The 10202-nt window shown below is 65.1% G+C and overlaps 1 protein-coding gene across 1 annotated transcript; it reads right to left on the reverse strand.

The window, feature by feature from the left end:
- Window positions 1–2396: 2396 nt before the first annotated feature.
- GCGR (glucagon receptor) lies at window positions 2397–6600 on the reverse strand. The gene is made up of 13 exons (XM_008576300.1): window positions 6522–6600; window positions 6182–6284; window positions 5248–5355; window positions 5043–5164; window positions 4840–4946; window positions 4605–4761; window positions 4361–4520; window positions 4230–4290; window positions 3862–3931; window positions 3557–3645; window positions 3281–3419; window positions 3173–3214; window positions 2397–2949 (listed from the first exon to the last, which is right to left on the reverse strand). Exons 1-13 carry the CDS (start codon window positions 6573–6575, stop codon window positions 2722–2724), a joined length of 1440 nt encoding a protein of 479 aa, XP_008574522.1. The 5' UTR covers window positions 6576–6600; the 3' UTR covers window positions 2397–2721.
- Between the last annotated feature and the right edge of the window lie 3602 nt (window positions 6601–10202).

Below are 10202 nucleotides of genomic sequence, written 5' to 3' on the forward strand. Positions count from 1 at the left end.
CTTTCATGGCTTTGGTTACATCAATGTTGGGTGTCTACACTATCCGTGTTTATACTCAGAACTGAGCCATGTGGTAAATTGTGATTGTTTTTTCTTTTCTGCTCAGCTTTTTGTTTTCCTTGCAGTTGTTAATTGCCTTCTTTTTCCATTTGCTTAGTTTTCTATGTACAAATCACTAAGTCCTGAACTCTCCACCAGGTCATGTGCATCTCTACTCTGTGTGTTTGGTATCTTTTATCCCCTTGAGGCTGTCTCTCCTGAGCCTCTGCCAGGCTTGCGGTCCCCTCCCCCTGTAGCTGGCCCCTTGACTCTACCAGGTTTGATCTCTGATTATTGTAGTGCACACCTTTGTTTTTCTTGCTCTCCATTCTCATTTTAGTGTTGCGTGTGTCCACACACACCAGACATCAGGGGGTCACACACACAAGCTGTCTCTCTTCCAGCCACGCACACATAACTCCCTCACACACACATTCCTCCAGAACGCTGGGCGTCCACACACCCACTTCACCAGGCACACGCACAGGTGTGCATTTCCCTCTCTCCATCCTCATGCCCAATCACCCTCCCTTCACACCACATGCATGCACATGCGCGAGCACACATGCACGGCTAGGAGTACCCGTGCGTTCCTTTGGGGGAAGGGGACTGAGATACAGGACTGAGGTAGAGGTGGGAGGGGATGTAAGGAAGGGGAGTGGAGAGAGATTCTGTGTGGGCGCAGGGCCTGAGGGCACCTGGGCTCAGTGAGAAAGTGGGTTCCTGCACCCACCCGCCTGCAGGGCTACCCGGTCAAGGCTGGTGTTTATTGGCTGGGTGAGTCGAGCCTCTTCCAAGCCCCCACCTCCTCCCCTGTCTCCACTAACCCACTCCAGTTACCTTGGGGATGGTGCCTGGGACGGGGTGAAGGAGGCCAAGGGCAGAGGGACTCAGAGTGGGGGGCTCTCAGGAGGCCCCCAGTGAGCAGCACACTCCCCCAGGCGGCCACCAACCCTGAGCTCAGCTGGCGTGAAGGAGAACCTACACCTCCTTGTGCTAAGGCCTGGGGCTGGGGCCTGGGCAGCCCAGTTCAAGAGCTGGCCCCATGCCTCAAGGTCAGGGGCCTCCAGCAGGTGCAGCTGGCTGGACTGTCCCCAGGCTTGGCAGCCCCGCCAATCACAGGAACCAGAGCAACCCCCAACTCTGGGTGCCAGAAAGGCCCAGCCTTGCCTACCACAGCCGCTGGCCTGTCCCTCCTCCCTTCCCTCCCTGCCGTACCCTGGCCTCGGTGGGTAGCAGGGTGAGGCCCCCCTAGGAGGGCCCCAGTGCCTGGTGGGTGAGTAATTCTATTTACCTTTCCTGAGAGGCCTCCTGTCCTTTCATTTGCTCCAATTAGCCTGGCTCTGCCTGAGTGGCTCCAGCCCACGTGGACCGGGCAGGGGCTGTGGGCACCTCCTCCCCCAGGGCCCAGCGGTCACCTCCCATCAGCTTGTTGGAGCACAGATACCTGGCTGGCTCCTTCCCCACCCATGCATACACCCCACCAGGCATCACAGCACCCGTTGCAGGGCTGCCCTAGGTGACCACAGGCTCCTTGTGGACTCCCACTCCTGGACCCGCCTCTGCCCCAGCTCCATGGTCCTGGGTGGCATGTCTGAGCCCAGGATGGCAGAGCCTACATCAGACTCATTGTGCCCCAGGTGGTGACTTAGACTCGGCGTGTGCTCAGGACAATTGGACCCGCACCCTAAAACACCTCCTGGCTCTTCCCATGTCCAGCACACAGGAGGCAGCTCTTTCCCATCCAGCGTCGGCACTCCCTGCCTGGCGAGCAGGGTGCCCGCACACCACGCAATGGGGCAAGGACTGGAGGGGCAGGGGCCTCTCTGCCGAGTGGCGGGGGCTGTGCGGAGGTTGGTAAATGTGGCAGTTTGGGGGGCCTGTTTCTCCCTGCTTCAGTCTGCCTCATGGCCTGTAAATTGCTGGGGCGGCTAGAGCTGGGAAGAAGCAGAGCTGGGGCTCCTAGAAGGGGCGGCTCCTACAGGCAGGGGTTTCAGACGTGCCCTCTGGGTAAATGCAGTATTCACACAGGCTCGGTAGGACAGTGATGCTAGTCACCTCCCTCAGCCACGTGCCCCCTCAGGTCCGTCCTGCTGAATGGTGACCCTCTGGGGAACGGGGGGGCCAAAGCTTCCAGGGGACTACTGAGGTGAACCAGGACAAGAGGGTGGCCAGAACCTGCTCAGCCAGGGACAGGTACTGCTGGCCACCCTGGGGACAGACCCCTCAGGGGCTCCGACTATCTGTGAAGTGGGGGCAGTTGGAGGGGCTCCCTCAAGGGAATGACCAGCGTGTGGCTCCAAGGCCCAGGGCATTTCCAGCCAGCTCCCCAGGATGTGCACGGCATCCATGCCTCGAGCTCTTTATTGTTGAAGGACACACATTTCCATACACACGGGACATGCCAGCACACGGGGATACAGGCACGCAGCTCATGGTACAGCTCCCCCCGCACCTGACCCTTGTCCACCCGTCTGCCCCTGCCCCCAGGACCAGGGCCGATGTGGGTAGGGGAGGTTCCACCCTGCTGCGGACGACCCTGCTGTGGGGAGAGGTGGACGGTGGGTCCTCCATGTGGTTCCCCAGCCCCTGCAGCCGCGGCCGGACATCCAGTTCTGGGTTGTCTGGTGATGCCCTCTCTGAGCGCCTGAGTCCAGCCCCAGCTGGGGCTCCAGTGGGGATTCAGGAGGGGCTCTCAGCCAACCCAGGGAGGCCGCCGGCCGAGGGGGTCTTCACAGCGTGGTCCTGGCCAGCCCCGTTGCTGCTTCCACCCCTCACAAGCTGCAGCTTCTCGCTGGGGGGGCCGTGGCCAGGCCCGGCCGGGGCCGCGTGGCTGCTGGCGAGCTGCTCCTCCCGCAGCGCTTTGCCCACGCGCCAGCGGTGCCAGCACCGCAGCAGCTCTGTCTGCACCTGGGGCACGGAGATGCCGACCCCTCAGCCCTGAGGTGAGCTCTGTGCTGGGGGCGAAGCCACCCGCCCGTCACCACAGAAGGTGCTCCCTGGGGACAGGGCTGCGGCTGACATGGGGGTCCCTGATGCCCATCCCTGTGGCCACCGTGCCCTGAAGAGGCAGGAGCGGGAAGTGCGGGCCTGCGTGTGGGGTGGGGTCGTGACCTCAGAGCCTCCCGCCTACCTCCTTGTTGAGGAAACAGTAGAGGACCGCCACCAGCAGGCCCTGTAGAGAGAGGGACGTCAGGGGCAGCCCCCGGCCCAGGGCAGGAGCAGCCCGGGGGGCACACACCTGGAAGGAGCTGAGGAAGAGGTCGAAGAAGAGCTTGGCAGAGCGCAGGGTGCCCTGGGCGTGCTCGTCGGTCACGAAGGCGAAGATCACCTCGTGGACCCCCAGCAGGGGGATGAGGGTCAGCGTGGACTTGGCCAGCCTGCAGGGGCGGAGCCTGAGCCACCCTCCGCCTGGCCTGGCTCCGCCCCCAGGGGCCTCGGTGTCCCGCCCCCGGCCGGCCTCTGGCCCTCCAGCGTCTGCAGGTCTGAGAGCCCCCGGCCCACCGCCCGCACCCACCGGAGCTTGTAGTCAGTGTAGTGCATCTGGTGGGCTCGCAGCTTGGCCACGAGGAGGAGGAGGATGCGGACAAAGATGAAGAAGTTGATCTGCATGAGGACGGCATGGTCAGGGCCAGCCCCCAGCGCCAGGCCGCCCCCGCTCTCTCCTGCAGGTGGGCCTGGCAGCCAGACCAGCCCCGGGCCGCGGGGGCCTCCAGCCGAGCAGGGGCGGCAGTGTCCTGACCAGGGCCAGGGCTTCCCTCCCACCCCGCAGGCAGGACCCCGTACGCCTCCTTGGGGCCAGCAGGTGCCTCGTCCCCTCACCAGGATGGCCAGGAAGACGGGGAAGCGCAGGATCCACCAGAAGCCCATGTTGTTATTGCTCGTCCAGCACCTGCAGGGGCAGGGCCGCTCACGTCCTGGGGCACACGGCCACCCAGCCCCTCAGCCCCCCACCTTGATAGTGCTTCAGGAAAGGAAGGGAGAAGGTCACAAATGACCATATCCCCAGGCACCAGATTTGCCACGGCCCCCTCACTGCCTCTGGCCAGAGCCCCGCTACAGGGCCCTGCCACCCCCCAGTCCCTCTGCCTCCCCAGGGCCACTCCGCACGAGCCCTGCAGCACCGCTGGGGTGGGAGGCGTGAGCACCCCGGTGGCCGCACGCCCGTCCTCCGGTCGGCGCATACTCACTGCACGTTCTCGAATAGACACTTGACCACCGCCCAGGGGACGACAAACAGCATGGGGGCACCTGCAGGGTGGAGCGCCTGTGGGCCACAGCCCTGGCCAGCCCGCCCCGCCCCCCGTGCCAGCCCACTCACCCCAGCCAATGCCCATGTACAGGGCGAAGAAGCTCCTCTCGGGCAAGGTGGCGAGGCCCAGCAGGCTGTGCAGGTACACGCCCTCCACCAGCAGCCAGCAGTAGTTGGCCACGACGCCGTACTGCATGAACACCGCGGCCACACGGCAGCCAGCCACCGCCTGGGCAGGGCGCGGCGTGAGCGGGGTCACACTGCCACCTGCCCTCCCTGGGCCCACCAGGGCAGCGCCGGGGCAGGTGCTCACCCCGCTGCTGAGCCAGACGCTCACACTGAGGTCATCGCCGATCTTCTGGCTGTAGCGGGTCTTGAGCAGCCTGTCGATGACCAGCACGGAGCTGGCCCTGAGCACGAAGGACAGGAACAGGTTCACATGGATGTAGTTGCGGGTGCAGTGCAGCTTGCTGCGGGGACAGTGAGTCAGCGCCCACGGCCCTGCCCACCGTGGGCCGTCCCAGGCGCTGGCAGGCAGGCAGGTGTACCTGAGGCCCAGCAGGATGGCCAAGGCGAGGAGCAGGGCGCCCAGGGACAGCGCGTAGCCCACTGTGTACATCACCTGGAAGCTGCTGTACATCTTGGCCACCTCCTTCTGCAAAGCAGTGGCCAGTCATCAGGGCTGGGGGGAGCTGTCTCACCTGTCCCCAGCCCAGTGCTGCCGCATGTCCCCTGTCCACTATGGGCTGACCTGGACCTCGATCTCCTCGGCATCCATCTGGCACTGGGAGGCGTTGCGCCATGGCTGACCCCGGGGCCCACGCACCCACTGCCCGTCGGGCCCGCACGTCTTGAACACGAGGCGGTGCTGCACTGGGGGTGTGGGAGCAGGTTCTGGTCAGCGCCCACCCCCAGGCCAGACCCCTCAGCCCCCCAGCCCGTCCCTCTGTAGTTACCTTTGTGGTGCCAAGGCAGGTACCAGGGGCAGGAGATGTTGGCTGTGGTGTTGGGAGGGGTGTCGGGCCAGCAGGAATACTTGTCGAAGGTTCTATTACAGACCAGCTCTGCAGAGGCAGGGCGAGGTGCGGTCGGGGGAAGGGATTCCCTGAGCAGGGCCTGGCTTAGCAAGGACCCCTCTGGCCTTCCCTGGAAGCCCCTGCGCTCTGTCAGCTCCTCCCCAGGCACGCAGCCCAGTGGCTGCCTCCCCACCTGGGCCTGGGATGGGTCTCCCTGACCACCCTGCAGCCCAGCCTGGTCCTGAACTCCAGCCCTGCCCAGGGCACCTTCCCTTGGAGACTGCCCATCTCAGACATGCCCCAAACCCACAGTGGGGTCCCCCTCCCCAAGGACCTTCTTTCAGCACCTTCCTCTTTGGGGGCTGAACCCCAATTCTGTCGGCATCCTTCCCAGGCCCAGTGACAGCCCTGTGGCTCCCACTCCCTGCTCCCCTCTGCCCAGTGCAGGCCACCTCCCTCACGGTGGACTACAGCACAGCCTCCTGGGTGGGACCTCCTGCCCCGGTCTCTCCCTGCACACCAGGTGGACATTGGAACTTGTCCAGATCTCGCACCTGGTCCCTGCCCAAGTCTTCCTCTTCCCCAGGCCCTGTGTGCTCTGCCAGCCCTTTTGATCCCGCCTCCCCCAGCACCATCTGCCCACGGTGAGCTGCCTGGGGCACCAGCGGCAGGGAGGGCGGCGAGCACACCTGTCCTGGGCAGTTCTGCCACTTCCGTTATTTCCTGGCAATGTGGCCTTTGGCAAGTCACTGGCCTCTGTGGGGGTAGGCGCTGGGGGTGGTAAGACTCCCCCGCAGGGTTGCTCCCAGGGCTACGTGAGCACCCAGGAAGCCCTCCCATGATGAGCGCTGGGAGGCTCCAGTGGGGGGCTCACCCGTGGGGGGCGGCAGCAAGCTCAGGTTGTGGTGACACTGGTCGCTGTAGAGCTTCCACTTCTCAAACAAGAAATCCATCACCTGAGCGGATGGGGCCTGTGGCTGGGGGACAGATGGACCAGTATCCAGAAAGGGGGAGGACAGAGGGCAGGCAGGGCAGCACCCAACCCCTGTGCTGGGGGTGGTGGCCGGGCTCACCTGGCAGGCTAGCAGCAGCAGTAACACAGCGCAGTGCGGCCGGGCGTGGGGGACAGATGGACCAGTATCCAGAAAGGGGGAGGACAGAGGGCAGGCAGGGCAGCACCCACCCCCTGTGCTGGGGGTGGTGGCCGGGCTCACCTGGCAGGCTAGCAGCAGCAGTAACACAGCGCAGTGCGGCCGGGCGTGGGACATGCCTCCAGGCAGCCAACCCCCACATCTGGCTGGGGCTGAACGTCTGGGGCAAGGGGGTCCTCGTGAACGAGCACGCTCCTCCGCAGGGGCTGCCGAGTGTCAGAGCAGTGGGCACTGGAGACAGTCCTGACCCATGGGGTGTCCTGCTCCCCTAAAACCACCCTCTGGGCCTCGGAGTCCCACTAGGAAGGGCAGCTGGGAGGCAGGAGGCGCTGCGAGCAGTCACTCTTTGCCAATGCGGGGTTGGGCGGCCCAGCCAGCCCTCACGTGCCAGGAGGCCTTGTCCAGGGCCATGGGGTGGCACCATCTCTTGCCACCTGCAGCTGTCTGGTTGGCGGCTCTGACAGTCCCAGAGCCCCTTCCCTCTGCTGGTGGCAGTCACCCTCCTTCCTGGTCACACAAAGCTCTCAGAGTGGGGACCAGCCTCCGCAGCTGCCTGCCTCCTCCCTCAGCCTAGCCCAGCTGGGCCCAGCCGTCCCCACCCTCCCCACCCTCCCCACTATCCTCAGTCCCTGGGACAGTTGGCCTGCTGGCCGACCAGACCCCAAGTGGGGACCCAAGGGTGGGGGTGCTCGGCCCAGCCACCACTTGGTCCCCAGTCCCGTGGTTAGCAAGAGGGCAGCACTCTCATGCCGGGGGCCAGGTGTGTGGGGCACAAGCACAGGGGTCTCTGTCACATGCGTGCCCCCCTCCTGGGACTGGAGTGTCCAGTGGCCATCCAAGGCTCTGGCTTCCTGGGTCCCATGGGGCGCAACAGGCTGGCCCGCTGCATGTTCCTTTGAGATTAGCGCTGCTGGCTGTGTGGGGCCTGGACAGGGATGAGGACACTCCTGTCCTGGTGCTGCCGGGGCTGGGAGGCCACAGTGGCTGGTGCTGGGTCAGAGCCGGCACCTGAGCTGGGAGCTCGCGAGTCAGCCCTTCCCGGCGCTCAGAGCCCACCTTCTGCTCTGACTGAATTCCGTGGGAGAAGCAGCGAGGGCTTCCCCGGGGCCTGCTGGTGCAGCCGTATGAGTGACTCGCTGCGAGTCCCCCAGGGCTGCGATGGGCCCTTCTTCTGGGCGCCTTTGAGTGGAGTAAGAGGGGCGGATGGATGGACGGACGATGGCCGGCTGAAAGGCAGTGCCAGGGAGAAACCGGGGAGAGAGCGGGAGCAGCGGGCAGGAGAAGGGTGAAGAGGCGGCTGTGGCCGAGGGCAGGGGGTCTCTGGGCAGGGCTGGGCGGCTGTCCGCGAGGGACAAGCCCGGAGTTCAGCCTCCTCCAGTCAGAGTCCAGCGGAGCCCTCATGGGGCCTGCTCAGGCTGGGCCTCTCCTGCATTTCAGCCCTCCTGCCTAAGGGGACCTGAAATGCCACTGTGCAGGGTGACAGCTGGGCCTGGTGGGAGGCAGGACCCAGGAGGTGCCAGGCCAGGAGCCATCCCAGCTCAGAGTGGAGCGCTCTCCCCAGTGGCCAGGGCAGCAGGCTGGTGGAGGAGGGGCAGTTTAGGTGTCCCCTGCCCTGGGGTCACCCAAGGGGCCTTATCTCCTCCTAGTTCTGATCAAACAGCCCCATCTGCTGCCGCTGCCCTCGGCTGCTCAGGCCGCTGAGCTCGGCTGGGCCAGGCGCAGTCAGGAGCAGGCCTCTCCCCTGCTGGGCCTGGCCCCCCACCCAAAGAGGCTGCCGGACTCCTTGGAGGCCTTTGAGGAGGAGGGGTGGGGGGCAGGCTTGGGGTGCAGGCGCGGCGAGAGCGACAGGACTGGCCAGGCAGGTGGACAGCAGAGTTGCAGGCAGGGGACATGGGGAAGAAGGACACTGACCGGTAAGCTGTTCCCTGCCTGAGGGCTCTGCAGCCGGCGGGGAGGACTGGGCAGTGGGGTGAGCTCCCTGGGTGAGAGGACGGTCCCCTGGACCCAGCGCGGGCAAGTCTGGCTCTGCCTCAACATCCCCATGGGAGAAACAGGCTGTGTGGGTGCCTGCCTTGCCCACCTCCCGGGGCGACCAGGAGAACACAGCGGCTGCTCATTGCTGGGTGGCTGCTTTCTGGGGCTCAGTTAGTCTGGGGACCCCAGAGACAAGCAGGGCCCAGGGCCAGACAGACCTTTCTTCGTGGGCCCGGGCATGTGCGGGGAGATGCTCCATGAGAAGGGGAGAGAAGGCCGGGAAGGTGGGGCTGGGCATCCTTGAAGATCTCTTCCCGCCCAGCTCTGTGCCCACACGCCATCAAGGGTACCCCAGCTCAGACACTCCCAGCCCCGGGTCCCCAGGGGTCAGGGCCTCAGAATAAAAGGGGCCATGGGGCACCCCACTCCTGTGTCTGTGACAGAAACCTGGGCAGGGGCAGAAGTGGGTGAGTCCTCCATCCAGTGCGGTGGTGGGGAGGGTGTGGGCAAGATTTCTAGACACTTCCCTCAACAGCGGGCGGTGTGGACTGACCTCCAGCTGTGCAAGGTGGAGGTTCTGGGGTCCTGCCAGGGCCACCCAGGTGTGAGGCTGGCTCCAGAGGACAGGGCAGACGTCACTGAGCCAGTTCTGGTGCTGGGACCAAGGGCACATAATTTAACTCCCCAAGGAGGGTCCCCGCTTCCCCATCACTGAGGATTAAATCAAGTCAGGAGAGGAGAGGGCTTTGCCATCCGAAGGGAAGGACTGACAGCCAATCTGTTTGTCATGTCCAGCCCCCCACTCCACCATGGTGGAAACAGGACCTCCCAGAGGCAGCCACCAGCCGGGGGTAGATATTTGTTGAATGAATGGGAGGATCAGAACCCGGGCCAATGAGACAGCCAGAAACAGAGGTGCCACCGTGGGCTGTCCACTCGCCGCAGCGCCAGGCGCGGCCTCTTTCCACCTTATTACCCTCCCTGCACTGAGCTGGTGGGGGTGGGGCGCGACCAACTGGGGACCCGACCCTTCTCCCCTCACGGCCAGGTGACGGAGCTTTCTCAGGCCCCAGACTGCAGGGGACACAAGTGTCAGCAGAGGATTGGAGATGTGGGATGGGGCTCCCTGAGGGCCCCTCACCCACGGCGCACAGGCCCCACCGCCCGGGGCCACCCAGGCTCGCTGCTGCCCTCACCGCTGGCTGGGCTGGCAGGCGGGCACGTCCCTGCCCCGTGCTGGCCCTGGCAGAACGCATGCCTCTTGAGTGCTCTTGGCTTGGCCAGTGTCCCACCCATTTCCACTGGGGGTGGCTGAGGGACCCCCAGACCCCGACTAGGGAGGGGTCCCCAGGACTCCTGGACTGCCCAGTGGCCAAGGCAGGCAGCAGTGGGGCTCCCCACCCACCCCCGGATCTGAATGGGAGGGGAAGGGGCCTCCCGCAGATTTGGGGAATCCCTGAGGGTTCGGAGGTGAGAAGGGGGATGTTTTTGTGAAACCAGAGAAGGCCGCAGAAGGTCATGGCCCCCGGGGCAGGGTCAGGGGCCACAGGCTGTTGACAAAGCCCGATTCCTGTGTCCTCCTCCCATGGGGGCGGAGCAGGCCCGGGATGACGGCCAGGGTGCGCCGACGCGCCCACCAACCTTATGCCCCCAACACAGAAGGACGGAAAAACAGCCCCGCCGGTCCTGGAGGATGCGGGTGTCAAGGGGCCCGGGGTCAGTCGGGTCGGGGTCGGGGCGTGACCCGCCACTGAGACCAGGGAGGGGACC

This window comes from Galeopterus variegatus, unplaced genomic scaffold (genome assembly GCF_000696425.1).
Source record: "Galeopterus variegatus unplaced genomic scaffold, G_variegatus-3.0.2 Scaffold1322, whole genome shotgun sequence".
NCBI classification, from domain to species: domain Eukaryota; kingdom Metazoa; phylum Chordata; class Mammalia; order Dermoptera; family Cynocephalidae; genus Galeopterus; species Galeopterus variegatus.

What these genes read in the sequence shown, in the direction of transcription:
- GCGR (XM_008576300.1), bottom strand. Translation starts at nt 6,575, where the DNA reads ATGTCCCACGCCCGGCCGCACTGCGCTGTGTTACTGCTGCTGCTAGCC. An exon ending in CTTGCTGCCGCCCCCCACGG is followed by an intron (nt 5,356 to 6,181) that starts GTGAGCCCCCCA and finishes CTGCCTCTGCAG; the next exon opens with AGCTGGTCTGTAATAGAACC. An exon ending in TGTCTATTCGAGAACGTGCA is followed by an intron (nt 3,932 to 4,229) that starts GTGAGTATGCGC and finishes CTGCCCCTGCAG; the next exon opens with GTGCTGGACGAGCAATAACA.